At 56.2% G+C, this 27,556-nt stretch overlaps 1 protein-coding gene across 1 annotated transcript; it reads left to right on the plus strand.

The window, feature by feature from the left end:
- The first annotated feature begins 235 nt into the window (after nucleotides 1-235).
- BOP1 (BOP1 ribosomal biogenesis factor) lies at nucleotides 236-26,978 on the plus strand. Its single transcript, XM_068179408.1, has 13 exons — nucleotides 236-413; nucleotides 4,694-4,811; nucleotides 5,487-5,588; nucleotides 9,774-9,986; nucleotides 11,449-11,610; nucleotides 11,775-11,855; nucleotides 12,434-12,503; nucleotides 14,678-14,810; nucleotides 16,823-17,003; nucleotides 19,655-19,943; nucleotides 20,026-20,110; nucleotides 22,782-22,889; nucleotides 26,825-26,978. The coding sequence occupies exons 1-13, from the start codon at nucleotides 289-291 to the stop codon at nucleotides 26,976-26,978; spliced, it is 1,821 nt and encodes a 606-aa protein (XP_068035509.1). The 5' UTR covers nucleotides 236-288.
- Nucleotides 26,979-27,556: the final 578 nt, after the last annotated feature.

Below are 27,556 nucleotides of genomic sequence, written 5' to 3' on the forward strand. Positions count from 1 at the left end.
GAGCCCCATTAGCCTCTGGAAATGGCTCCGAGGTTTCCCTGGAATTCCCTCACCCCTTTTTTCCAGGGTTTCCGTGAAATTCCCTCATGCTGTTCTCCAAGGTTTCCCTGGAATTCCCTCACCCCTTTTCTCCAAGGTTTCCGTGAAATTCCCTCACCCTTTCCGCCAAGGCATCCCTGGAATTCCCTCATCCTTTCCTCCAAGGATTCCCTGGAATTCCCCGGCCTCCCCTCACCCTTTTCCCGGTGTTTTTTCCAGGACATCCGGAACACGGTGGGGAACATTCCCATGGAATGGTACCAGGATTTTCCGCACATCGGGTACGACCTGGATGGGAAGAAGATCTACAAACCCCTGCGGAGCAAGGACGAGCTGGACCTGTTCCTGGAGAAGATGGAAAACCCGGAATACTGGTGAGGAATTCCCGGGAAGGCCCTGGAAAACCTTGGGATAGCGGGAGGTGTCCCATGGGATGGGGATGAGCCTTAAAATCCCAAAGCGTTCCGTGATTCCGTGGATGTGCTCCGCACCAGGAATTTGTGTGGGAATTGCCCAAAATTCCAGGAATTCGGGGTTCTGGAGCCTTCCTGAGGTTTCCCAGGGTGATTCCGGATATGTGGATTTGGGATCAGGCACAGAGCCTCCCTCCCTCCCATCCATCCTCAGCTGCATCCCGGGAATCCCTCCACATCCCAGGAATCCCTCTGCTTCCTGGGAAATTCCCTCTGCATCCCGAGAATCCACGTGCATCCCGGGATTCCCCTCCGTGTCCCAATCCTGGGAATCCCTGTCCATCCCGGGAATCCCTGTCCCATATCCCAGAATCCTCATGTCCACCCCGGTGTCCATCCCGGTGTCCATATCCCTGTGTCCCAATCCCTGTGTCCCACATCCCAGTGTTCATATCCCTGTGTCCATCCCAGTGTCCATCCCAGTGTCCCACATCCCAGTGTTCCCCATCCCAGTGTCCATATCCCAGTGTCCATATCCCAGTGTCCATATCCCACTGTCCATATCCTGGTGTCCACATCCCAGTGTCCATATCCCAGTGTTCCCCATCCCAGTGTCCATATCCCTGTGTCCATCCTGGTGTCCATCCCTGTGTCCACATCCCAGTGTTCCCCATCCCAGTGTCCATATCCCTGTGTCCATCCTGGTGTCCATCCCGGTGTCCACATCCCAGTGTTCCCCATCCCAGTGTCCATATCCCTGTGTCCCACATCCCAGTGTCCATATCCCAGTGTCCATCCTGGTGTCCATCCCGGTGTCCACATCCCAGTGTTCCCCATCCCAGTGTCCATATCCCTGTGTCCATCCTGGTGTCCATCCCAGTGTCCATATCCCCGTGTCCATATCCCGGTGTCCACATCCCAGTGTTCCCCATCCCAGTGTTCCCCATCCCAGTGTTCCCCATCCCAGTGTCTATATCCCGGTGTCCATCCCAGTGTCCATATCCCGGTGTCCATCCTGGTGTCCTTTCCTGTGTCCATCCCTGTGTCCATCCCGGTGTCCATATCCCGGTGTCCATCCTGGTGTCCATCCCTGTGTCCATCCCGGTGTCCATCCCTGTGTCCATATCCCAATGTCCATCCCAGTGTCCATATCCCTGTGTCCATCCTGGTGTCCATTCCTGTGTCCATCCCGGTGTCCATCCCAGTGTCCATATCCCAGTGTCCCAATCCCTGTGTCCCTCATCCCAGTGTCCATATCCCAGTGTCCATATCCCAGTGTCCATCCCAGTGTCCATCCCAGTGTCCATATCCCAGTGTCCATATCCCAGTGTCCATATCCCAGTGTCCATCCCAGTGTCCATATCCCAGTGTCCATATCCCAGTGTCCATATCCCAGTGTCCCACATCCCAGTGTTCCCCATCCCAGTGTCCACATCCCAGTGTTCCCCATCCCAGTGTCCACATCCCAGTGTCCATATCCCAGTGTCCATCCCAGTGTCCATATCCCAGTGTCCATCCTGGTGTCCTTTTCTGTGTCCATCCCTGTGTCCATCCCGGTGTCCATCCCTGTGTCCATCCCGGTGTCCATTCCTGTGTCCATCCCGGTGTCCATCCCAGTGTCCATATCCCAGTGTCCATATCCCAGTGTCCACATCCCGGTGTCCATATCCCTGTGTCCACATCCCGGTGTTCCCCATCCCAGTGTCCCCATCCCAGTGTCCATATCCCAGTGTCCCACATCCCAGTGTTCCCCATCCCAGTGTCCATATCCCTGTGTCCATCCCGGTGTCCATCCTGGTGTCCATCCCAGTGTCCATATCCCAGTGTCCCACATCCCAGTGTCCACATCCCAGTGTTCCCCATCCCAGTGTCCATATCCCTGTGTCCATCCTGGTGTCCATCCCGGTGTCCACATCCCAGTGTCCATATCCCGGTGTCCATATCCCGGTGTCCACATCCCAGTGTTCCCCATCCCAGTGTCCATATCCCTGTGTCCATCCTCGTGTCTCATATCCCGGTGTCCATATCCCTGTGTCCCAATCCCAGTGTCCCACATCCCAGTGTTCCCCATCCCAGTGTCCACATCCCAGTGTCCATATCCCGGTGTCCATATCCCTGTGTCCATCCCGGTGTCCATCCCAGTGTCCATATCCCAATGTCCATCCCAGTGTCCATATCCCTGTGTCCATCCTGGTGTCCATTCCTGTGTCCATCCCGGTGTCCATCCCAGTGTCCATATCCCTGTGTCCATCCTGGTGTCCATTCCTGTGTCCATCCCGGTGTCCATCCCAGTGTCCATATCCCTGTGTCCATCCTGGTGTCCATTCCTGTGTCCATCCCGGTGTCCATCCCAGTGTCCATATCCTAGTGTCCCAATCCCTGTGTCCCTCATCCCAGTGTCCATATCCCAGTGTTCCCCATCCCAGTGTCCATATCCCTGTGTCCATCCTGGTGTCCATCCCGGTGTCCACATCCCAGTGTTCCCCATCCCAGTGTCCATATCCCTGTGTCCCACATCCCAGTGTCCATATCCCAGTGTTCCCCATCCCAGTGTCCATATCCCTGTGTCCATCCTGGTGTCCATCCCGGTGTCCACATCCCAGTGTCCATATCCCTGTGTCCATCCTCGTGTCTCATATCCCGGTGTCCATATCCCAGTGTCCATCCCAGTGTCCCACATCCCAGTGTCCATATCCCAGTGTCCATATCCCAGTGTCCATCCCAGTGTCCATATCCCGGTGTCCATATCCCTGTGTCCATATCCCAGTGTCCCACATCCCAGTGTCCATATCCCAGTGTCCATATCCCAGTGTCCATCCCAGTGTCCATATCCCAGTGTCCATATCCCTGTGTCCATCCCAGTGTCCATATCCCAGTGTCCCACATCCCACTGTCCATATCCTGGTGTCCATCCCAGTGTCCATCCCAGTGTCCATATCCCTGTGTCCATATCCCTGTGTCCATCCCGGTGTCCATATCCCAGTGTCCATATCCCTGTGTCCATCCCGGTGTCCATATCCCAGTGTCCATCCCAATGTCCATCCCAGTGTCCATATCCCTGTGTCCATATCCCTGTGTCCATCCCAGTGTCCATATCCCAGTGTCCCACATCCCACTGTCCATATCCCGGTGTCCATATCCCAGTGTCCATATCCCTGTCTCCATCCTGGTGTCTCATATCCTGGTGTCCATCCCAGTGTCCATATCCCAGTGTCCATATCCCGGTGTCCACATCCCAGTGTTCCCCATCCCAGTGTCCCAATCCTGGTGTTCCCCATCCCGGTGTCCCAATCCTGGTGTTCCCCATCCCGGTGTCCAGATCCCTGTGTCCCAATCCCAGTGTTCCCCATCCCAGTGTCCACATCCCGGTGTTCCCCATCCCAGTGTCCACATCCCAGTGTCCATATCCCAGTGTCCATCCCAGTGTCCATATCCCGGTGTCCATCCTGGTGTCCTTTCCTGTGTCCATCCCTGTGTCCATCCCGGTGTCCATCCCAGTGTCCATATCCCAATGTCCATCCCAGTGTCCACATCCCGGTGTTCCCCATCCCAGTGTCCACATCCCAGTGTCCATATCCCAGTGTCCATCCCAGTGTCCATATCCCGGTGTCCATCCTGGTGTCCTTTCCTGTGTCCATCCCTGTGTCCATCCCGGTGTCCATCCCAGTGTCCATATCCCAATGTCCATCCCAGTGTCCATATCCCTGTGTCCATCCTGGTGTCCATTCCTGTGTCCATCCCAGTGTCCATCCCAGTGTCCATATCCCAGTGTCCATCCCAGTGTCCATATCCCGGTGTCCATCCTGGTGTCCTTTCCTGTGCCCATCCCGGTGTCCATCCCAGTGTCTATATCCCGGTGTCCATCCCTGTGTCCATATCCCTGTGTCCATCCTGGTGTCCATCCCTGTGTCCATCCCGGTCTCCATCCTGGTGTCCATCCCAGTGTCCACATCCCAGTATTCCCCATCCCAGTGTCCATATCCCGGTGTCCATATCCCTGTGTCCATATCCCAGTGTCCCACATCCCAGTGTCCATATCCCAGTGTCCATATCCCGGTGTCCCACATCCCAGTGTTCCCCATCCCAGTGTTCCCCATCCTGGTGTTCCCCATCCCGGTGTTCCCCATCCCGGTGTCCCACATCCCGGTGTCCCGTATCGCGGCGTCCCCCGTATCGCGGTGTCCCCCATCCCGGTGCGGGAATCCCGGGATGCCGGTGTCCATGTCGCGGCGTGCCGGCAGGCGCACGGTGCAGGACCGGCAGACGGGGGCGGAGGTGCCGCTGTCGGAGGAGCAGCTGGAGCTGATCCGGCGCCTGCAGCGGGGCCACTTCGGCGACGTCAACTTCGACCCCTACGAGGTCAGGCACGCTCCCGGCGGGAACGCGGCACGGAATTCCCGGCGGGAGCGGGGTGGAATTCCCGCCCGGAATGCTGAAGGGGGAGGCCCCAGGGATGGGATTCCTGCTGGGAATGGGGCGGAATTCCCGCCGGGAATGCCCATGGGGAGGCCCCAGGGATGGAATTCCCAACAGAAATGTGGGAAGTGAGGCCCCAGGGATGGAATTCCCAACAGAAATGTGGGACAGAGGACCCCAGGGATGGAATTCCCACTGGGAACGGGATGGAATTCCCGCCCGGAATGCTGAAAGGGGAGGGCCCAGGGATGGGATTCCTGCTGGGAATGGGGCGGAATTCCCGCCGGGAATGCCCATGGGGAGGCCCCAGGGATGGAATTCCCAACAGAAATGTGGGACAGAGGACCCCAGGGATGGAATTCCCGGCGGGAATGGGGTGGAATTCCCGCCCGGAATGCTGAAGGGGGAGGCCCCAGGGATGGGATTCCTGCTGGGAATGGGGCGGAATTCCCGCCGGGAATGCCCATGGGGAGGCCCCAGGGATGGAATTCCCACTGGGAATGTGGGATGGGCGGCCCCAGGGATGGAATTCCCGGCGGGAATGTGGGATGGGCGGCCCCAGGGATGGAATTCCCGCCGGGAATGCGGGCTGGGGGCTGAGCGTTCCCGGTTTTCCAGCCGGCCGTGGATTTCTTCAGCCACGAGGTGCGGATCCACCCGGTGACCAACCGGCCCGCGGACAAACGGAGCTTCATCCCTTCCCTGGTGGAGAAGGAGAAGGTGGGAGAGCCCGGAATTCCGGGGGGGAGATCCGGGTGGGAAAGCTGAGGAGGTTGGGAGGATCCCGGTGGAATGAGGGGGATGGAAAGGTCCAGGTGGGATCAGGAGATTGGGAAGATCCTGGTGGGATCAGGAGGGTGGAAAAGCCCTGGTGGGATGGGGAAACTGGAGAGGTCCTGGCGGGATGAGGGGGATGGAAAGATCCCGGTGGGATGAAGAGGATGGAAAGATCCCAGTGAGATGAGGATGGAAAGATCCCAGTGGGATCAGGAGATTGGAAAGATCCAATGGGATGAGGAAGATGGAAAAGCTGAGGAGAGCAGGGAAATCCCAGTGGGGTGAGGAGGATGGAAAGATCCCGGTGGGATGAGAAGGATGGAAAGATCCTGGTGGGATGAGGAGGATGGAAAGATCCCGGTGGGATCAGGAGGATGGAAAAGCTGAAGAGGGTGGGAAGATTCCAATGGGATGAGGAGATTGGAAAGATCCCAGTGGGATGAGGGGATTGGAAAAGCTGAGGAGAGCAGGGAAATCCCAGTGGGGTGAGGAGGATGGAAAGATCCTGGTGGGATGAGGGGCATGGAAAGATCCCGGTGGGATGAAGAGGATGGAAAGATCCCAGTGAGATGAGGATGGAAAGATCCTGGTGGGATGAGGAGGATGGAAAGATCCCAGTGGGGTGAGGAGGATGGAAAGATCCCGGTGGGATGAGGAGGATGGAAAGATCCTGGTGGGATGAAGAGGATGGAAAGATCCCAGTGAGATGAGGATGGAAAGATCCTGGTGGGATCAGGAGATTGGAAAGATCCAATGGGATCAGGAGATTGGAAAGATCCAATGGGATGAGGAGATTGGAAAGATCCAATGGGATGAGGAGATTGGAAAGATCCCAATGGGATGAGGAAGATGGAAAAGCTGAGGAGAGCAGGGAAATCCCAGTGGGGTGAGGAGGATGGAAAGATCCCGGTGGGATGAGGAGGATGGAAAGATCCTGGTGGGATGAGGAGGATGGAAAGATCCCGGTGGGATCAGGAGGATGGAAAAGCTGAAGAGGGTGGGAAGATTCCAATGGGATGAGGAGATTGGAAAGATCCCAGTGGGATGAGGGGATTGGAAAAGCTGAGGAGAGCAGGGAAATCCCAGTGGGGTGAGGAGGATGGAAAGATCCTGGTGGGATGAGGGGCATGGAAAGATCCCGGTGGGATGAAGAGGATGGAAAGATCCCAGTGAGATGAGGATGGAAAGATCCTGGTGGGATGAGGAGGATGGAAAGATCCCAGTGGGGTGAGGAGGATGGAAAGATCCCGGTGGGATGAGGAGGATGGAAAGATCCTGGTGGGATGAAGAGGATGGAAAGATCCCAGTGAGATGAGGATGGAAAGATCCTGGTGGGATCAGGAGATTGGAAAGATCCAATGGGATCAGGAGATTGGAAAGATCCAATGGGATGAGGAGATTGGAAAATCCCAGTGGGATGAGGTAGATGGAAAAGCTGAGGAGGGCGGGGAAATCCCAGTGGGATCAGGAGGATGGAAAGATCCCAGTGGGGTGAGGAGGATGGAAAGATCCCGGTGGGGTGAGGAGGATGGAAAGATCCTGGTGGGATGAGGAGGATGGAAAGATCCCAGTGAGATGAGGAGGATGGAAAGATCCCGGTGGGATCAGGAGGATGGAAAGATCCCAGTGAGATGAGGATGGAAAGATCCCAGTGGGATCAGGAGGATGGAAAGATCCTGCTGGGATGAAGAGGATGGAAAAGCTGAAGAGCGTGGGAAGATTCCAATGGGATGAGGAGATTGGAAAGATCCAATGGGATGAGGAGATTGGAAAGATTCAATGGGATGAGGAGATTGGAAAGATCCCAGTGGGATGAGGGGATTGGAAAAGCTGAGGAGGGCGGGGAAATCCCAGTGGGATCAGGAGGATGGAAAGATCCTGGTGGGATGAGGAGGATGGAAAGATCCTGGTAGGATGAAGAGGATGGAAAGATCCCGGTGGGATCAGGAGGATGGAAAGATCCCAGTGGGATGAGGAGGATGGAAAGATCCTGGTGGGATGAAGAGGATGGAAAGATCCCAGTGAGATGAGGATGGAAAGATCCTGGTGGGATCAGGAGGATGGAAAGATCCCGGTGAGATTAGGAGGATGGAAAAGCTGAAGAGGGTGGGAAGATTCCAATGGGATGAGGAGATTGGAAAGATCCAATGGGATGAGGAGATTGGAAAGATTCAATGGGATGAGGAGATTGGAAAGATTCAATGGGATGAGGAGATTGGAAAGATCCCAGTGGGATGAGGGGATTGGAAAAGCTGAGGAGGGCAGGGAAATCCCAGTGGGATCAGGAGGATGGAAAGATCCCAGTGGGATGAGGAGGATGGAAAGATCCTGGTGGGATGAAGAGGATGGAAAGATCCCAGTGAGATGAGGATGGAAAGATCCTGGTGGGATCAGGAGGATGGAAAGATCCCGGTGAGATTAGGAGGATGGAAAAGCTGAAGAGGGTGGGAAGATTCCAATGGGATGAGGAGATTGGAAAGATCCCAGTGGGATGAAGGGGTTGGCAAGATCCAGGTGGGATGAGGAGATGGGGAGGATCCAGGTGGGATGAGGAGGGTGGGAAAGCCAAAGAGGATGGAAAGATCCCAATGGAATGAGGAAGACGGAAAAGCTGAGGAGGGCGGGAAGATCCCAGTGGGATCAGGAGGATGGAAAGATCCTGGTGGGGTGGATGGGGAGACTGGAAAGATCCAAGTGGGATGAGGAGACCGGGAAGATCCCGATGGGATGAGGAGGGTGGAAAAGCTGAGGAAATTGGGAAGATCCTGGTGGGATGAGGAGGTTGGGAAGATCCCGATGGGATGAGGAGGGTGGAAAAGCTGAGGAAATTGGGAAGATCCTGGTGGGATGAGGAGAGTGGAAAGAACCTGGTGGGGTGAGAAGGTTGGAAAGAAAAGAAAAATTGGATGAGAAGATTGGAAAAGCCCTGGTGGGATGAGAAGAATGGAAAAGCTGGAAAGGATGGAAGGATCCCAATGGGTTGAGGGGATTGGAAAGATCCCAGTGGGATCGGGAGGATGGAAAGATCCTGGTGGGATCAGGAGATGGGAAAGACCCAGATGGGATGGGGAGGATGGAAGGCTCAGGAAGATGGAAAGATCCCAATGGATTGAGTTTGGAAAGATCCTGGTGGGATCAGGAGGATCCGTGGAAAGCTGAGGAGGGTGGAAAAGCTCCGGTGGGATGAGGAGGATGGAAAGATCCAGGTGGGATCGGGAGACTGGAAAGATCCTGGTGGGATCAGGAGACTGGAAAGATCCCGGTGGGATCAAGAGACTGGAAAGATCCTGGTGGGATGAGGAGATTGGAAAGATCCTGGTGGGATCAGGAGACTGGAAAGATCCAGGTGGGATCAGGAGACTGGAAAGATCCTGGTGGGATGAGGAGGTTGGAAAGATCCTGGTGGGATCAGGAGACTAGAAAGATCCTGGTGGGATCAGGAGATTGGAAAGATCCTGGTGGGATCATGAGATTGGAAAGATCCAGGTGGGATCAGGAGACTGGAAAGATCCTGGTGGGATCAGGAGGATCCGTGGAAAGCTGAGGAGGGTGGAAAAGCTCCGGTGGGATGAGGAGGATGGAAAGATCCAGGTGGGATCAGGAGATTGGAAAGATCCGGGTGGGATCAGGAGATTGGAAAGATCCAGGTGGGATCAGGAGACTGGAAAGATCCGGGTGGGATCAGGAGATTGGAAAGATCCGGGTGGGATCAGGAGGATGGAAAGATCCTGGTGGGATCAGGAGACTGGAAAGATCCAGGTGGGATCAGGAGACTGGAAAGATCCAGTTGGGATCAGGAGACTGGAAAGATCCAGTTGGGATCAGGAGATTGCAAAGATCCCAGTGGGATCAGGAGGATCCGTGGAAAGCTGAGGAGGGTGGAAAAGCTGCGGTGGGATGAGGAGGATGGAAAGATCCAGGTGGGATCAGGAGATTGGAAAGATCCGGGTGGGATCAGGAGATTGGAAAGATCCTGGTGGGATCAGGAGACTGGAAAGATCCGGGTGGGATCAGGAGACTGGAAAGATCCAGGTGGGATCAGGAGGATCCGTGGAAAAGCTCCGGTGGGATGAGGAGGATGGAAAGCTCTCCTCCCGCCCCTCCCCAAATCCCGGGAATGCTCCGCAGGTCTCCAAGCTGGTCCACGCCATCAAGATGGGCTGGATCCAGCCCCGGAAGCCCAAGGAGAACGTTCCCACGTTTTACGACCTGTGGGCGCGGGAGGATCCCAACTCCGTGCTGGGCCGGCACAAGATGCACGTCCCCGCTCCCAAAATCCCGCTGCCGGGCCACGCCGAGTCCTACAACCCCCCCCCGGAATTCCTGCTCAGCCCCGAGGAGGTGGGAATGCCGGGAATTCCGGGGGGTGCCACGGGGCTGCTCCGCGGAGGGGATTTGGGGGGATCACGTTGAGTCTGGAAGGGCTTTTCCAGGGAATCTGTGGGATGCTCGGGGATGAGTTTTGGGAATTGTCGCTGCCCCTGGAATGGGATCAGCTCCGAATTCCCAGCCGGAGCATTCCAGGATCCCGTGGAATGAAGGGAGATTTGGGGTCACTCCCCAGGGATTGGGGCGTCCCTGGATAACTGGGAGAGGGCCTGGAGTGGGATTTGAATCCAGAGGGGATGGATGGATGGGGGGGGGAAACGGGCAGGGAAATCCCGGTGGGAAAAACTCCGGTGGGATGAGGAGGGAAAGGCTGGGGAGGGTGGAAATATCCCAGTGGGATGCGGAGGGTGGGAAAGCTCCAGTGGGATGAGGATGGGAAGATCCCGATGGGAGGAGGAGGATGGAAAATCCCGGCCAAGGAGCTGCTGATGGGAGCGATCCCAACCCTTGGGAATGGCTCTTCCCAAGCCCAGGGCGTCCCATCCCATTCCCATCCCCATCCCCATCATTCCCGTCCTATTCCCATTTCCATTCTTCCCATCCCCATTCCCAATCCCATCCTCATCCCCATTCCCATTTTCCATCCCCATCTATCTACATTCCCATTCCCATTTTTCCCATTCCCATTTTTCCCATTCCCAATCCTATTCCCACTTCCCACTTCCATTCCCATCCCCATCCCCGTTCCCTTTTCCATTTCCATTTTTCCCATCCCCATTCCCAATCCCATCCTCATTCCCATCCCCATTTCCCATCCCCATCTATCTACATTCCCATTTTTCCCATTCCCAATCCCATTCCCACTCCCATTCCCATTCCCATTCCCATTTCCATTTTTCCCATTCCCATTTTTCCCATTCCCACTCCCATTCCCAATCCCATTCCCATCCCCATTCCCATTTCCATTTTTCCCATTCCCATTTTTCCCATTCCCAATCCCATTCCCATCCCCATTTCCATTTCCATTTTTCCCATTTCCATTGTTCCCATTCCCAATCCCATTCCCATTCCCACTGCCATCCCCATTCCCAATCCCATCCTCATTCCTATCCTCATTCCCAATCCCACTCCCATCCCACTCCATTCCATTCCATTCCCATTCCCAGCTGGATCCATCATTTTCCCAATCCCATTCCCATTTTCCCATTCCCATCCACATTCCCATTCTCAGTTGGATCCATCCCATTCCCATTTTTCCCACTCCCATCCCCATCCCCATCCCCATTCCCACCCTATTCCCATCCACATTCCCATTCCCAATCCTACCCTCATTCCCATTCCCATTCCATTCCATTCCCATTCTCAGCTGGCTCCATCCCCTTCCCACTCCCACTGCCATTCCCATTTTTCCCATCCCCATTATCCCATTCCCTCATTCCCATCCCCACCGTTCCCACTCCCGGAATTCCCGCAGAAGCTGGCCTGGGAGCAGCAGGAGCCGGCCGAGCGGCGCCTGAACTTCATCCCGCAGAAATTCCGGAGCCTGCGCGCCGTTCCCGCCTACTCCCGCTTCATCCACGAGCGCTTCGAGCGCTGCCTCGACCTCTACCTGTGCCCCCGGCAGCGCAAGATGCGGGTGGGCATCCCAAATCCCGGGGAAAAAACGGGAACGCCGGGCCGGGAACGCCGGCCCGGCGTTGCCACCCGTGCCGGGGATTCCCGGCCGGAGCTGGGAACGGTTTCCCGGGAAGCTCCGGAGGGTCGGGAGCAGCTGGGATTTGTGTGGTGTCCATCCCGCAGGTCAACGTGGATCCCGAGGATCTCATTCCCAAACTTCCCCGGCCGAGGGATCTGCAGCCCTTCCCCACCACCCAGGCCCTGGTGAGGGATTTTTTGGGAATATTCCCCCGGAATTTGGTGGAATTCTGGGGTGTGGGGTCTCGGGAAGCAGGGCAGGAACTGAGGCCGAGGATTCCCAGGAGAAGCTGGGAAAAGGGGCCGATCCCAGCTGGAATTCCTGCGGCTCCGGGAAATGTTCCCGGGATTTCCCGGGAAACGGGGCTGAGGAGAATCCCCGTTTCCTGGGAAATTTTTTGGGAATGGCTCCGGAGAGCTTCCTCCGAGCGGCTGAGGGATCTTGGGGGGCTCATCCCGGAGAAAAGCGGGATTGAAGGATCCAGGGCAGAATCTGCTCCCAGGGAAAACAGGGACAGGACCCAGGGAACGGCCTCGGGTTGGGATTTTAGGGAATATTCCCCTGGGAAGAGCTGGAATTCCAGGCTGGAATCCCCAATCCCAGGATTTCCCACCCCTGTGGATATGGGATGGGGTGGCCTTGGGTGTGCTCCCTCCAGATCCCAAATTCCTCCTCCTTCCCGAGGATTCCGGAGCAGCTCCTGGAGGCTCCCAGGGAGCTCCTGGGATTTGGGATTCTCCCACATTCCCGTTTTTTTTCCCAGATTTACCACGGCCATTCCAGCCTGGTGCGGACCCTGAGCGTCTCCCCCAGCGGGCAGTGGTTGGTGTCAGGTACGGATCCGACCCTGGATCGGGAATTCCCGGGATAATCCCATGGATCCTCAGCCCAGCTCCACCCCGAGCTGCTCCGGGGCCAGCTTTGGGATCCGGGCTTTCCCCTCTGGAAAATCCCAACCTCGGCCCTGGGGGAGGATCCCGGGATGGGCCCTGTCCTGCGGCGCCTCTGGAAAACTCCGGAGCTTTTCCAGCTGCTCTGGGGTCCCAGTCCCAATCCCGTTATCCCATTCCCAATCCCCTTACCCCAGTCCTATTATCCCAATATCCCATTCTGAATCCCATTATCCCAATATCCCATTGCTAATCTCAATCCTAATCCCATTATCCCATTCCCAATCCTATTCCCATTATCCCAATCCCATCCCCATTCCCATTTCCATCCCATTCCTGTCCTGTTCCCATCTCCATTCCCATCCCATTCCCATTCTCATTCCCATGCCTGTTCCCATCCCAATCCCATTCCCTTTATCCCATTCCCATCCCATTCCCATTCCTGTTACCCATTCTCCATTCCCGTTCCCATCCCTATTCCCATTCCCATTCCCATCCTATTATCCCATTACCATCTTATCCCATTCCCAATCCCATTTCCATGATCCCATCCCCATTCCCATTATCCCATCCCCATTCCCGTTATCCCATCCCCATTTCCATTATCCCATTCCCATCCCCATTCCCGTTATCTCATTCCCATTGTCCCATCACCATCCCAATCCCATTATCCCATTCCCATGATCCCATCCCCATTCCCATGATCCCATCCCCATTCCCGTTATCCCATCCCCATTTCCATGATCCCATTCCCATCCCCATTCTCGTTATCCCATTCCCACTATCCCATCCCCATTCCCATGATCCCATCCCCATCCCCATTCCCGTTATCTCATTCCCATTGTCCCATCACCATCCCAATCCCATTATCCCATTCCCATTATCCCATCCCCATTCCCATGATCCCATCCCCATTCCCGTTATCCCATCCCCATTCCCATGATCCCATCCCCATCCCCATTCCCGTTATCTCATTCCCATTATCCCATCTCCATCCCAATCCCATTATTATCCCATTCCCATTATCCCATCCCCATTCCCATGATCCCATCCCCATCCCCATTCCCGATATCTCATTCCCATTGTCCTATCACCATCCCAATCCCATTATCCCATTCCCATTATCCCCTCCGCATCCCCATTCCCATTATCCCATCCCCATGATCCCATCCCCATTCCCATTATCCCATCCCCATGATCCCATCCCCATTCCCATTATCCCATCTCCATCCCGATCCCATTATCCCATTCCCATTATCCCATCCCCATCCCCATTATCCCCTTCCCATGATCCCATTCCCATCCCCATTCCCGTTATCTCATTCCCATTATCCCATCTCCATCCCAATCCCATTATCTCCCATTATCCCATCCCCATTCCCATGATCCCATCCCCATTCCCATGATCCCATCCCCATTCCCATTATCCCATCCCCATTTCCATGATCCCATCCCCATTCCCGTTATCTCATTCCCATTATCCCATCTCCATCCCAATCCCATTATCCCATTCCCATTATCCCATCTCCATCCCGATCCCATTATCCCATTCCCTTTATCTCATCCCCATTTCCTCGATCCCATTCCCATCCCCATTCCCGTTATCTCATTCCCATTATCCCATCTCCATCCCAATCCCATTATCTCGTTCCCATTCCCAATCCCATTATCCCCTCCGCATCCCCATTCCCATTATCCCATTCCCATCCCCATTCCCGTTATCTCATTCCCATTGTCCCATCACCATCCCAATCCCATTATCCCATCCCCATTCCCATTATCCCATCCCCATTCCCATTATCCCATCCCCATTTCCATGATCCCATCCCCATTCCCGTTATTGCATTCCCCATTCCCGTTATCTCATTCCCCATTCCCGTTATCTCATTCCCATTATCCCATCTCCATCCCATTCCCATTATCCCATTCCCATCCCCATTCCCGTTATCTCATTCCCATTATCCCATCTCCATCCCGATCCCATTATCCCATCTCCATCCCGATCCCATTATCCCCCCCCCCCTCCACTGCCATTATCCCATCCTCACTATCCCAATCCCATTTTCTCCCGTTCTCCCGCTATCCCGTTGTCTCGTTCTGCCCCTCGGTGTCCGCAGGCTCCGACGACGGCACGGCGCGGTTCTGGGAGGTGAGCACGGCCCGCTGCCTCCGCACGCTTCCCGTCGGATCCGTGGTCAAGAGCGTGGCCTGGAATCCCAATCCCTCCATCTGCCTGGTGGCCGTGGCCGTGTGAGTGCCCCCAGGGATCATCCCCAGGGATCATTCCCAGATTTCCCTGGAATCCCAACCCCTCCCTCTGCCTGGTGGCTGGGGCCGTGTGAGTGCCCTGGGATCCTTCCCAGATTTCCCAGGAATCTCAGTGCCAGGATCTGCCTGGTGGCCGTGGCCGTGTGAGTGCCCCCAGGGATCATCCCCAGGGATCATTCCCAGATTTCCCTGGAATCCCAACCCCTCCATCTGCCTGGTGGCCGTGGCCGTGTGAGTGCCCTCAGGGATCATCCCCAGGGATCATTCCCAGATTTCTCTGGAATCCCAACCCCTCCATCTGCCTGGTGGCCGTGGCCGTGTGAGTGCCCCCAGGGATCATTCCCAGATTTCCCTGGGAATCCCCCTGGGATCATTCCCAGGGATCATTCCCAGATTTCCCTGGAATCCCAACCCCTCCATCTGCCTGGTGGCCGTGGCTGTGTGAGTTCCCCCAGGGATCCATCCCCAGGGATCATCCCCAGGGATCATTCCCAGATTTCCCTGGAATCCCAACCCCTCCCTCTGCCTGGTGGCTGTGTGAGTTCCCCCAGGGATCCTTCCCCAGGGATCATCCCCAGGGATCATTCCCAGATTTCCCTGGAATCCCAATGCCAGGATCTGCCTGGTGGCTGTGGCCGTGTGAGTTCCCCCAGGGATCATCCCCAGGGATCATTCCCAGATTTCGCTGGAATCCCAATCCCTCCATCGGCCTGGTGGCCGTGTGAGTGCCCTGGGATCATCCCCAGGGATCATTCCCAGATTTCCCTGGAATCTCAGTGCCAGGATCTGCCTGGTGGCCGTGGCCATGTGAGTTCCCCCAGGGATCATTCCCAGGGATCATTCCCAGATTTCCCTGGAATCCCAATCCCTCCCTCTGCCTGGTGGCCGTGGCCGTGTGAGTGCCCCCAGGGATCATCCCCAGGGATCATCCCCAGGGATCATCCCCAGATTTCCCTGGAATCCCAACCCCTCCCTCTGCCTGGTGGCTGTGTGAGTTCCCCCAGGGATCCTTCCCCAGGGATCATCCCCAGGGATCATTCCCAGATTTCCCTGGAATCTCAGTGCCAGGATCTGCCTGGTGGCCGTGGCTGTGTGAGTTCCCCCTGGGATCATCCCCAGGGATCATTCCCAGGGATCATTCCCAGATTTCCCTGGAATCCCAACCCCTCCCTCTGCCTGGTGGCCGTGGCTGTGTGAGTTCCCCCTGGGATCATCCCCAGGGATCATTCCCAGAGATCATTCCCAGATTTCCCTGGAATCCCAATCCCTCCCTCTGCCTGGTGGCCGTGGCCGTGTGAGTTCCCCCAGGGATCATTCCCAGGGATCATTCCCAGATTTCCCTGGAATCCCAATCCCTCCCTCTGCCTGGTGGCCGTGGCTGTGTGAGTTCCCCCTGGGATCATCCCCAGGGATCATTCCCAGGGATCATTCCCAGATTTCCCTGGAATCCCAACCCCTCCCTCTGCCTGGTGGCCGTGGCTGTGTGAGTTCCCCCTGGGATCATCCCCAGGGATCATTCCCAGGGATCATTCCCAGATTTCCCTGGAATCCCAATCCCTCCCTCTGCCTGGTGGCCGTGGCCATGTGAGTTCCCCCAGGGATCATCCCCAGGGATCATTCCCAGATTTCCCTGGAATCTCCAATCCCTCCATCTGCCTGGCGGCCGTCTGATTTCCCCCAGCGATCATCCCCAGGGATCATTCCCAGTTTTTCCTGGAATCCCAATCCCCTTCCCGCATGAGTTCCCAGGGATCCTTCCCCTGGGATCATTCCCCCGGGATCACTTCCAGTTTTCCTCTGGAGATGCCGGATCCTCTGCCAGAGTTCATTCCCTGCCTGGGCTCTGGAGCATCCCAGTCCCATTCCCTCCCACAGGAGCGTTGCCTGATCCCGGATTTCCCCCGATCCCATTCCCTAGGGATGAGCAGGTGCTCCTGGGGAGGATTCCCTGATCCCAGAGGGTTCCCCCTGATCCCGGGCTTCCCATTCCCCAGGGATGAGCAGGTGCTCCTGGTGAATCCGGGCCTCGGGGACCGGCTGCTGGTGGCAGCCACGGATCAGCTCCTGGATTCCTGGGAAGCTCCGGAGGAGGAGCGGATCCAGCCGGTGCGGTGGATCCCGGCCAGCCCCGAGGAGCGCGGGAAGGGGATCCGGCTGCTGGTGCAGCACGACAAGGTGGGATCGGCATTCCCGGGATCTGGCTGGGATCGGCATTCCCGGGATCTGGCTGGGATCGGCATTCCCGGGATCTGGCTGGGCCCGGTGTTCCTGGGATCCGGGTGGGATCGGCATTCCCGGGATCCGGGTGGTGTTGGCATTCCCAGGATCTGGCTGGGCTCAGTGTTCCTAGGATCTGGGTGGGATCAGCATTCCCGGGATCTGGCTGGGGTCGGTATTCCTGGGATCTGGGTGGAATCAGCATTCCCGGGATCTGGCTGGGATCTGCATTCCCGGGATCCGGGTGGTGTTGGCATTCCCAGGATCCGGCTGGGCTCACTGTTCCTAGGATCTGGGTGGGATCGGCATTCCCGGGATCTGGCTGGGGTCGGTATTCCTGGGATCTGGGTGGGATCGGCATTCCCAGGATCTAGGTGGGCTCGGCATTCCACATTCCCGGGATCCGGGTGGGATCAGCATTCCCAGGGTTTTGGGGGGATCAGCATTCCCAGGATCCGGCTGGGCTCGGCATTCCTGGGATCCAGGGAGGGGCCTCGTTCCCACGTCTGCATCCCGAGGGGCGCAATTCCAAGAGGATCCTTCTTCCCAGCTCCACATCCCAAGGGGAGGATCCCAAAAGGATCCTGACCCTCTCTCCACATCCCGAGGGATCCCTTCCCATTCCCGGGAATGCCGGGAAGTGCCGGAGCCTTTCCCAGCAGGGGGATCCTCCCCAGCCCCATTCTCCGGGGATCCCCGGGAACATTTCCCGGAGCCGCAGGAATTCCAGCTGGGATCGGCCCCTTTTCCCAGCTTCTCCTGGGAATCGCCACCCTCAGTCCCCGCCCTGCTTCCCGAGGCCTGAAATCCCAGAATTCCAGCCCTTTCCAGGGGAATGCTCCCGAAAATCCCAACCAGAGGCCATTTCCCAGCTCCTATCCCCGTTCCCTGGGAGCAGATCCCGCCCTGGATCCCCCTGGATCCCTTCAATCCCGCTTTTCTCCGGGATGAGCCCCTGCAGCTCCCTCAGCCGCTCCCAGGAATTCCCCCATTCCCAATCCCATTCCCAATCCCATTCCCAATCCCATTCCCAATCCCATTCCCAATCCCATCTCTGGACCCACCAACCAAACTCTCACCCTCACCCCTTCCCCGATCCCGCTATTCCCACCGTGGGGAGCTCCAGGATGATCCAGAGGGTCGGGATCTCACCCGCGTCCCCTTCCTGTTCTCGTTCCCATTCCCATTTCCCACCCCAAGGAGCTCCGGGATGATCCAGAGGGTCGGGATCTCAGGATCTCACCCAGATCCCATTCCTATTCTCATTCCCAGCCCAATCCCATTCCCGATCCCATTTCTGATCCCGATCCCATTCCGCTCACGCAGGTGACGCAGCACGGCCAGGGCGATTCCTGTGCCCTGGTGCTGATCCAGAGGGTCGGGATTTTGGGATCTCACCCGGATCCCAATCCCAATCCCAATCCCAATCCCACTCCCATTCCATTCCCAGCCGGTGACGCGGCACGGCCAGGGCGATTCCCGGGCCTGGGTGCTGATCCGTAGGGTCGGGATCTCGGGATCTCACCCGGATCCCAATCCCGATCCTGATCCCATTCCCGGCCGGTGACGCAGGTGACGCAGCACGGCCAGGGCGATTCCCAGGCCTGGCTGGTGATCCAGAGGGTCGGGATCTCAGGATCTCACCCGGATCCCGATCCCGATCCCGATCCCGCTCCCATTCCGTTCCCAGCCGGTGACGCGGCACGGCCAGGGTGATTCCCGGGCCTGGGTGGTGATCCGTAGGGTCGGGATCTCGGGATCTCACCCGGATCCTGATCCCGATCCCAATCCCAATCCCAATCCCGCTCCCATTCCCTTCCCAGCCGTTGACGCAGGTGACGTGGCACGGCAAGGGCAATTCCTGGGCCTGGGTGCTGATCCAGGGAGTTGGGATTTCGGGATCTCACCTGGATCCCGATCCCAATCCCAATCCCGCTCCCATTCCATTCCCAGCCGGTGATGCGGCATGGCCAGGGCGATTCCCAGGCCTGGCTGGTGATCCAGAGGGTCAGGATCTCGGGATCTTACCCAGATCCCGATCCCAATCCCGCTCCCATTCCCTTCCCAGCCGGTGACGCAGCACGGCCAGGGCGATTCCCGGGCCTGGGTGGTGATCCAGAGGGTCGGGATCTCAGGATCTCACCCGGATCCCGATCCCAATCCCGATCCCGATCCCGCTCCCATTCCGTTCCCAGCCGGTGACGCAGGTGACGTGGCACGGCCAGGGCGATTACTGGGCCTCGGTGGTGATCCGTAGGGTCGGGATCTCGGGATCTCACCCGGATGCCGATCCCAATCCCGATCCCGATGCTGATCCCGCTCCTATTCCGTTCCCAGCCGGTGACGCGGCACGGCCAGGGCGATTCCCGGGCCTGGCTGGTGATCCGTAGGGTCGGGATCTCGGGATCTCACCCGGATCCCGATCCCGATCCCAATCCCGATCCCGATCCCGATCCCGCTCCCATTCCGTTCCCAGCCGGTGACGTGGCGCGGCCAGGGCGATTCCCGGGCCTGGGTGGTGATCTGTAGGGTCGGGATCTCGGGATCTCACCCGGATCCCGATCCCAATCCCGATCCCAATGCTGATCCCGCTCCCATTCCGTTCCCAGCCGGTGACGCAGGTGACGTGGCACGGCAAGGGCGATTACTGGGCCTCGGTGGTGCGGAACCCCGGCGGCCGGCAGGTGCTGATCCACCAGAGCAGCCGGCGCTGGAGCCAGAATCCCTTCCGGAAGAGCCCGGGGATGATCCAGTGCGTGCGCTTCCACCCGCTCCGGCCCTACTTCCTGGTGGCTTCCCAGCGATCCGTGCGGATCTACAACCTCCTCCGCCAGGAGCTCACCAAGAAACTCCAGAGCAACTGCCAGTGGATCTCCAGCATGGCCGTGCACCCCGGAGGTGCGGGATCGTCCCCGGGAGCGCCCGGGATCCCCCGCGGGGGAATCCGGGGATCCCGCTGACTCCGGGGGTTTTTCCCTAGGGGACAACGTGATCTGCGGGAGCTACGACAGCAAGCTGGCCTGGTTTGACCTGGACCTGTCCACGCGGCCCTACCGGCTGCTGCGGTGAGCGCCGGCGTTCCCGCGGCTTCCCGGGATCCGCCGGGTCGCCCTGGGAGCGTTCCCGGTGGCCCGGCTCTCCCGGGCAGCCGCAAATCCCGGCTCATCCCAGGGTTTTTGCGGGGATGGGAGCCCCGTGTGCCCTCGTCAGCCCGGGTGGTTGTCCCAGATTATCCCGGGTTGTTATCCCACGTTTTCCCAGGTTGTCATCCCAGATTTTCTGAGGTCGTTATCCCAAATTATCCTGAGATGTGATCCCAAATTATCCCGGGTTGTCATCCCAGATTTTCTGAGGTCGTTATCCCACATTATCCCGGGTTGTTATCCCACATTTTCCCAGGTTGTCATCCCAAGTTTTCTGAGGTCGTTATCCCAAATTATCCTGAGATGTGATCCCAAATTATCCCGGGTTGTCATCCCACGTTTTCCCAGGTTGTCATCCCAGATTTTCTGAGGTCGTTATCCCAAATTATCCTGAGGTCGTTATCCCAAATTATCCCGGGTTGTCATCCCAGATTTTCTGAGGTTGTTATCCCAAATTATCCTGAGATGTGATCCCAGATTATCCCGGGTTGTTATCCCACGTTTTCCCGGGTTGTTATCCCAAATTATCCTGAGGTGTGATCCCAAATTATCCCGGGTTGTCATCCCAGATTTTCTGAGGTCGTTATCCCAAATTATCCCGGGTTGTTATCCCACATTTTCCCAGGTTGTCATCCCAAGTTTTCTGAGGTCGTTATCCCAAATTATCCTGAGATGTGATCCCAAATTGTCCCGGGTTGTCATCCCAGATTTTCTGAGGTCGTTATCCCAAATTATCCCGGGTTGTTATCCCACATTTTCCCGGGTTGTTATCCCAGATTTTCTGAGGTCGTTATCCCAAATTATCCCGGGTTGTTATCCCACGTTATCCCAGGTCGTCATCCCGAATTATCCCGGGTCGTTATCCCAAATTACCCCAGGCTGTTATCCGAAGTTATCCCGGGTTGTTGTCCCAAATTATCCCAGGTTCTTATCCCGGTTTTTCCTGGGCTGCTACCCCAGATTATCCCAGGTCGCTCTCCCTCGTTATCCCCCATTATCCCGTGTCATTATCCCGGTTTTTCCTCAGTGCTTATCTCCGTTTTTCCCAGGTCATTCTCCCCTTTTCCCTGGCAGTCATCCCAGCTTTTCCTGAATCCTTATCCGTGTTTTTCCCGGCGGTTATCCCAGTTTTCCCCCGTGGTTATCCTCATTTTCCTGGGCTGCTGTCCCCTGTTATCCTGGGTGCTTATCCTGGTTTTCCTGATGGTTATCCTGTTTTTCCCAGTTCTGATTCCCACTTTTCCCAGTGGTTATCCCTGTTCTTTCCAGTGGTTTTCCCACTTTTCCCAGTGCTGATTCCTGCTTTTCCTGGTGCTGATTCCCATTTTTTCCTGGTGTTTATCCCATTTTCCCAGGCTCTAATTCCCATTTTTCCTGCTGTTTTTCCCGGTGTTTATCCCACTTTCCTGAGCTCTGATTCCCATTTTCCCAGTGTTTATCCTGGTCTTCATTCCGTTTATGCAGGCTCTAATTCCCGGTGGTTTTCCCGGTGCTAATTCCCGTTTTTCATGGGTTCTGATTTCCTGGTGGTTTTCCCGGTGGTTTTCCCGGTGTTTTTCCCGGTGTTTATCCCGTTCTTCCCGGTTCTGATTCCCATTTTTCCCGGCGTTTTTCCTGTCATTTTTCCCAGTGTTTTTCCCGGTGTTTATCCCGTTTTCCCGAGCTCTGATTCCCATTTATCCCGGTGTTTTTCCTGGTGTTTTTCCCGGTGTTGTTCCCAGTGTTTATCCCGTTTTTCCCGAGCTCTGATTCCCATTTTTCCCGGTGTTTTTCCCGGTGCTTTTCCCGCTGTTTATCCCGCTGTTTATCCCATTTTTCCCGGTTCTGATTCCCATTTTTCCCAGCGTTTTTCCCGGTGTTTTTCCCAGTGTTCATCCCATTTTTCCGAGCTCTGATTCCTTTTTCCCGGTGTTTTTCCAAGTGTTTATCCCGTTTTTCCCGAGCTCTGATTCCCATTTTTCCCGGTGTTTTTCCCGGTGTTTTTCCCGGTGCTTTTCCCGCTGTTTATCCCGGTGTTTATCCCATTTTTCCCGGTTCTGATTCCCATTTTTCCCAGCGTTTTTCCCGGTGTTTTTCCCAGTGTTCATCCCATTTTTCCGAGCTCTGATTCCCTTTTTTCCCGGTGTTTTTCCCAGTGTTTATCCCGTTTTTCCCGAGCTCTGATTCCCATTTTTCCCGGTGTTTTTCCTGGTGCTTTTCCCGCTGTTTATCCCGGTGTTTATCCCATTTTTCCCAGTTCGGATTCCCATTCTTCCCAGCGTTTTTCCCGGTGTTTTTCCCAGTGTTCATCCCATTTTTCCGAGCTCTGATTCCCTTTTTTCCCACTGTTTATCCCGGTGTTTATCCCGTTTTTCCCGATCTCTGATTCCCGTTTTTCCCGGCGTTTTTCCCGGTGCTTTTCCCGGTGTTTTTCCCAGTGTTTTCCCCAGTGTTTATCCTGTTTTCCTGAGCTCTGATTCCCATTTTCCCAGTGTTTATCCCATTGTTTGTCCCATTTTTCCCGAGCTCTGATTCCCATTTTTCCCGGCGTTTTTCCGGGTGTTTTTCCCGGTGTTTATCCCGTTTTTCCGAGCTCCGATTCCCGTTTTCCCAGGCACCATCGCCGCGCCGTGCGCTCCGTGGCGTTCCACCAGCATTACCCGCTCTTCGCCTCCGGCTCCGACGACGGCTCCGTCATCGTCTGCCACGGAATGGTCTACAAGTACGGGATTTATGGATTTATTTGTGGGATTTCTGGGAATTCCGGGATTTATTTACGGGATTCACGAGGATTCCGGGATTTATTTATGGGATTTGTCAGATTTATGGGATTCATGGGAATTAAGGGATTTATTTATGGGATTCACGGGATTTATTTATGGGAATGAATGGATTTATTTACGGGATTTATGGGAATTCTGGGATTTATGGGATTTATGGGAATTATGGGATTTATTTCTGAGATTTACAGGATTCACTGGAATTCCGGGATTTATTTCTGGGATTTCTGGGAATTCTGGGGTTTATTTATGGGATTTCTGGGAATTCTGGGATTTATGTATGGGATTTGTCAGATTTATGGGAATCATGGGAATTCCGGGATTTATTTATGGGAATAAAGGGATTTGTTTATGGAATTTAGGGATTAATTTATGGGATCGTGGGATTCACGGGACTTATGGGATTTACTTAGGGGATTTATGGATGGATTTTATGGGATTTGTGGGATTTTGGGGATTGCCAGGGTTTACAGGATTTGTGGGATTAATGGGATTAATGAATTTATTTGTGGGCATTTTGGGATTCACAGGATTTATGGGATCAGATCCCTCTTTTCTGGGGTCCTTGGGGTGGCAGCAGCACTTTTGGGGCAGTTGTGGGGAATTCCGGAGATATCCCGTTCCCACTCCCGGAGTTCCAGTTCCCAGTGTCAGAATTCCCATTCCTGGTGTCGGAATTCCCATCCCCGCTGTGAGAATTCCCATTCCCGGTGTCGTAATTCCCGTTCCCAGTGTCAGAATTCCCGTTCCCACTCCCGTAGTTCCCATTCCCAGTGTTGTAATTCCCGTTCCCAGTGTCAGAATTCCCGTTCCTGGTGTCGGAATTCCCATTCCCGCTGTGAGAATTCTCATTCCCGGTGTCGTAATTCCCGTTCCCAGTGTCAGAATTCCCATTCCCAGTGTCAGAATTCCAATCCCTGGTGTCGGAATTCCCATTCCCACTCTGAGAATTCCCATTCCTCTTGTGAGAATTCCCATTCCCACTCCCAGAGTTCCCATTCCCGCTGTTGTAATTCCCGCTCCCAGTGTCAGAATTCCTGTTCCCGCTCCCGTTGTTCCCGTTGTTCCCGGTGTCAGAATTCTCGTTGTTCCCGTTGTTCACATTGTTCCCATTGAGATTTCCTGTTGTTGTTCCCGTTGTTCCCGTTGTTGTTCCCATTGAGAATTCCCGTTGTTCCCGTTGTTGTTCCCATTGAGAATTCCCGTTGTTCCCGTTGCTGTTCCCATTGCTGTTACTGTTGTTCGCGGTGTGGAATTCCCGCTGCCGTTCCCAATGTCAGAATTCCCGTTGTTGTTCCCGCTGTGGAATTCCCGGTGTGGAGTTCCCGCTGTGGAATTCCCGCTGTGGAATTCCTGCTGTGGAATTCCCGGTGTGGAATTCCCGCTGTGGAATTCCCGCTGTGGAATTCCTGCTGTGGAATTCCCGCTGTGGAGTTCCCGGTGTGGAATTCCCGGTGTGGAGTTCCCACTGTGGAATTCCCGGTGTGGAGTTCCCGGTGTGGAGTTCCCGCTGTGGAATTCCTGCTGTGGAATTCCCGCTGTGGAGTTCCTGCTGTGGAGTTCCCGGTGTGGAGTTCCCGGTGTGGAATTCCTGCTGTGCAATTCCCGGTGTGGAATTCATTCCCGCTGTGTGTGCAATTCCCAGTGTGTAATTCATTCCCAGTGTGTGTGCAATTCCGGGTGTGGAATTCCGGGGGTGTGTGTGTGTGTGCAATTCCTGGTGTGTAATTCCCAGTGTGTGTGTGTGCAATTCCAGGGATGCGTGTGTGCAATTCCAGGTGTGTAATTCCAGGTGTGTGTGTGTGTAATTCCAGGTGTGTAATTCCCAGTGTGTGTGTGTGTGTGTAATTCCGGGGGCATGTGTGTGTAATTCCCGGGATGTGTGTGCAATTCCGGGTGTGTAATTCCGGGGGCGCGTGTGTGCAGTTCCTGGTGTGTGTGTGTGTGTAATTCCGGGTGTGTAATTCATTCCCGGTGTGTGTGTAATTCCGGGCGTGTAATTCATTCCCGGTGTGCAATTCCGGGGCCGTGTGTGCGCAATTCCGGGTGTGCCATTCCCGGGGCGTGTGCGCAATTCCCGGTGTGTGTACAATTCCGGGTGTGTGTGTGCAATTCCCGGGGTGTGTGCGCAGTTCCGGGTGTGTAATTCCGGGGGCGTGTGTGTGTAATTCCCCGGGGGTGTGTGTGCAATTCCGGGTGTGTAATTCCCGGTGTGTAATTCTGGGGGGGTGTGTGTAATTCCGGGGCTGTGTGTGCGCAATTCCGGGGGTGCAATTCCGGGGGCGCGTGTGTGTAATTCCCGGGGCGCGTGTGTATGCAATTCCGGGTGTGTAATTCTGGGGGCGTGTGTGCAATTCCGGGTGTGTAATTCCAGCGGTGCGTGTGTGCAATTCCGGGTGTGCAATTCCCAGGGCGTGTGTGCAATTCCCGGTGTGTAATTCATTCCCGGTGTGTAATTCCCAGGGCGTGTGTGCAATTCCGAGTGTGCAATTCCTGGTGTGTGTGTGTGTGCAATTCCGGGTGTGTAATTCCCGGTGTGTGTGTGTGTGCAATTCCGGGTGTGTAATTCATTCCCGGTGTGTAATTCCCGGGACGTGTGTGCAATTCCCGGTGTGCAATTCCCGGGGGCGTGTGTGCAATTCTGGGTGTGCAATTCCCGGGGCGTGTGTGCAATTCCGGGTGTGCAATTCCCGGGGCGTGTGTGCAATTCCGGGTGTGCAATTCCTGGGGCGTGTGTGCAATTCCGGGTGTGTAATTCATTCCCGGTGTGTAATTCCCAGGGTGTGTGTGCAATTCCGGGTGTGCAATGCCCGGTGTGTGTGTGTGTGCAATTCCGGGTGTGTAATTCATTCCCGGTGTGTAATTCCCGGGACGTGTGTGCAATTCCCGGTGTGCAATTCCTGGTGTGTGTGTGTGTGCAATTCCGGGTGTGCAATTCCCGGTGTGTGTGTGTGTGCAATTCCGGGTGTGTAATTCATTCCCGGTGTGTAATTCCCGGGACGTGTGTGCAATTCCCGGTGTGCAATTCCCGGGGGCGTGTGTGCAATTCTGGGTGTGCAATTCCCGGGGGCGTGTGTGCAATTCCGGGTGTGCAATTCCCTGTGTGTGTGTGCAATTCCGGGTGTGCAATTCCCCGTGTGTGTGTGCAATGCCGGGTGTGCAATTCCCGGGGCGTGTGCAATTCCAGGTGTGCAATTCCCGGTGTGTGTGTGCAATGCCGGGTGTGCAATTCCCGGGGCGTGTGTGCAATTCCGGGTGTGCAATTCCTGGTGTGTGTATGCAATTCCGGGTGTGTAATTCTGGGGGCGCGTGTGTGCAATTCCCGGGGCGCGTGCGCAATTCCGGGTGTGCAATTCCCGGTGTGTGTGTGTGTGCAATTCCAGGTGTGTAATTCATTCCCGGTGTGTAATTCCGGGGCCGCGTGTGCACAATTCCGGGTGTGCAATTCCCGGGGCGTGTGTGCAGTTCCGGGTGTGCAATTCCCGGGGCGTGTGTGCAATTCCGGGTGTGTAATTCATTCCCGGTGTGTAATTCCCGGGGCGTGTGTGCAATTCCGAGTGTGCAATTCCTGGTGTGTGTGTGTGTGCAATTCTGGGTGTGTAATTCCGGGGGCGTGTGTGTGCAATTCCGGGTGTGCAATTCCCGGTGTGTGTGTGTGTGCAATTCCGGGTGTGCAATTCCCGGTGTGTGTGTGTGCAATTCCGGGTGTGTAATTCATTCCCGGTGTGTAATTCCGGGGCCGCGCGCGCGCAATTCCCGGCGCGCGTGCAATTCCGGGGGCGAACGTGCGTGGTTCCGGGGGCGCGGTTCCGGGGCCGCGCGTGCGCGATTCCCGGGATTCCGGGGGCGCGCGCGCGATTCCGGCTGTTCCCCGCAGCGACCTGCTGCAGAACGCGCTCCTGGTGCCGCTGAAGGTGCTCAAGGGCCACAGCCCCCGCCTCGACCTCGGCGTGCTCGACGTCGCCTTCCACCCCCGGCAGCCCTGGCTCTTCTCCTCCGGCGCCGACGGCACCGTGCGCCTCTACACCTGACCCGCCCGCGGAGATCCAGCGGGATCCACCGGGATCCGACGCGATCCGACCGGGATCCGCTGCCTGCGGAACTCGCCGCGCTCAATAAAGGCATTTTTTGGAGTACGATCCCGGGATCTTCGTGTGCTGAATTCCCCGGTGTTCCCATTCCCACATCCCCATATTCCCTACACCTGACCTGCCCGCCATGATCCGACAGGATCCCACGGGATCCACCAGGATCCGCCGCCTGCGGAACTCGCCGCGCTCAATAAAGGCTTGTTTTGGGATACAATCCCCGGATCTTTGTGTGCTGAATTCCCCGGTGTTCCCATCCCCACATCCCCACATTCCCTACACCTGACCCGCCCGCGGAGATCCGACGGGATCCCCCGGGATCCGACCGGGATCCGCCGCCTGCGGAACTCGCTGCGCTCAATAAAGGCATTTTTTGGAGTACGATCCCGGGATCTTCGTGTGCTGAATTCCCCGGTGTTCCCATTCCCACATCCCCATATTCCCTACACCTGACCTGCCCGCCACGATCCGACAGGATCCCACGGGATCCACCAGGATCCGCCGCCTGCGGAACTCGCCGC

The sequence above is a fragment of the Anomalospiza imberbis genome, unplaced genomic scaffold, assembly GCF_031753505.1.
Source record: "Anomalospiza imberbis isolate Cuckoo-Finch-1a 21T00152 unplaced genomic scaffold, ASM3175350v1 scaffold_94, whole genome shotgun sequence".
In the NCBI taxonomy this organism is placed as follows: Eukaryota; Metazoa; Chordata; class Aves; order Passeriformes; family Viduidae; genus Anomalospiza; species Anomalospiza imberbis.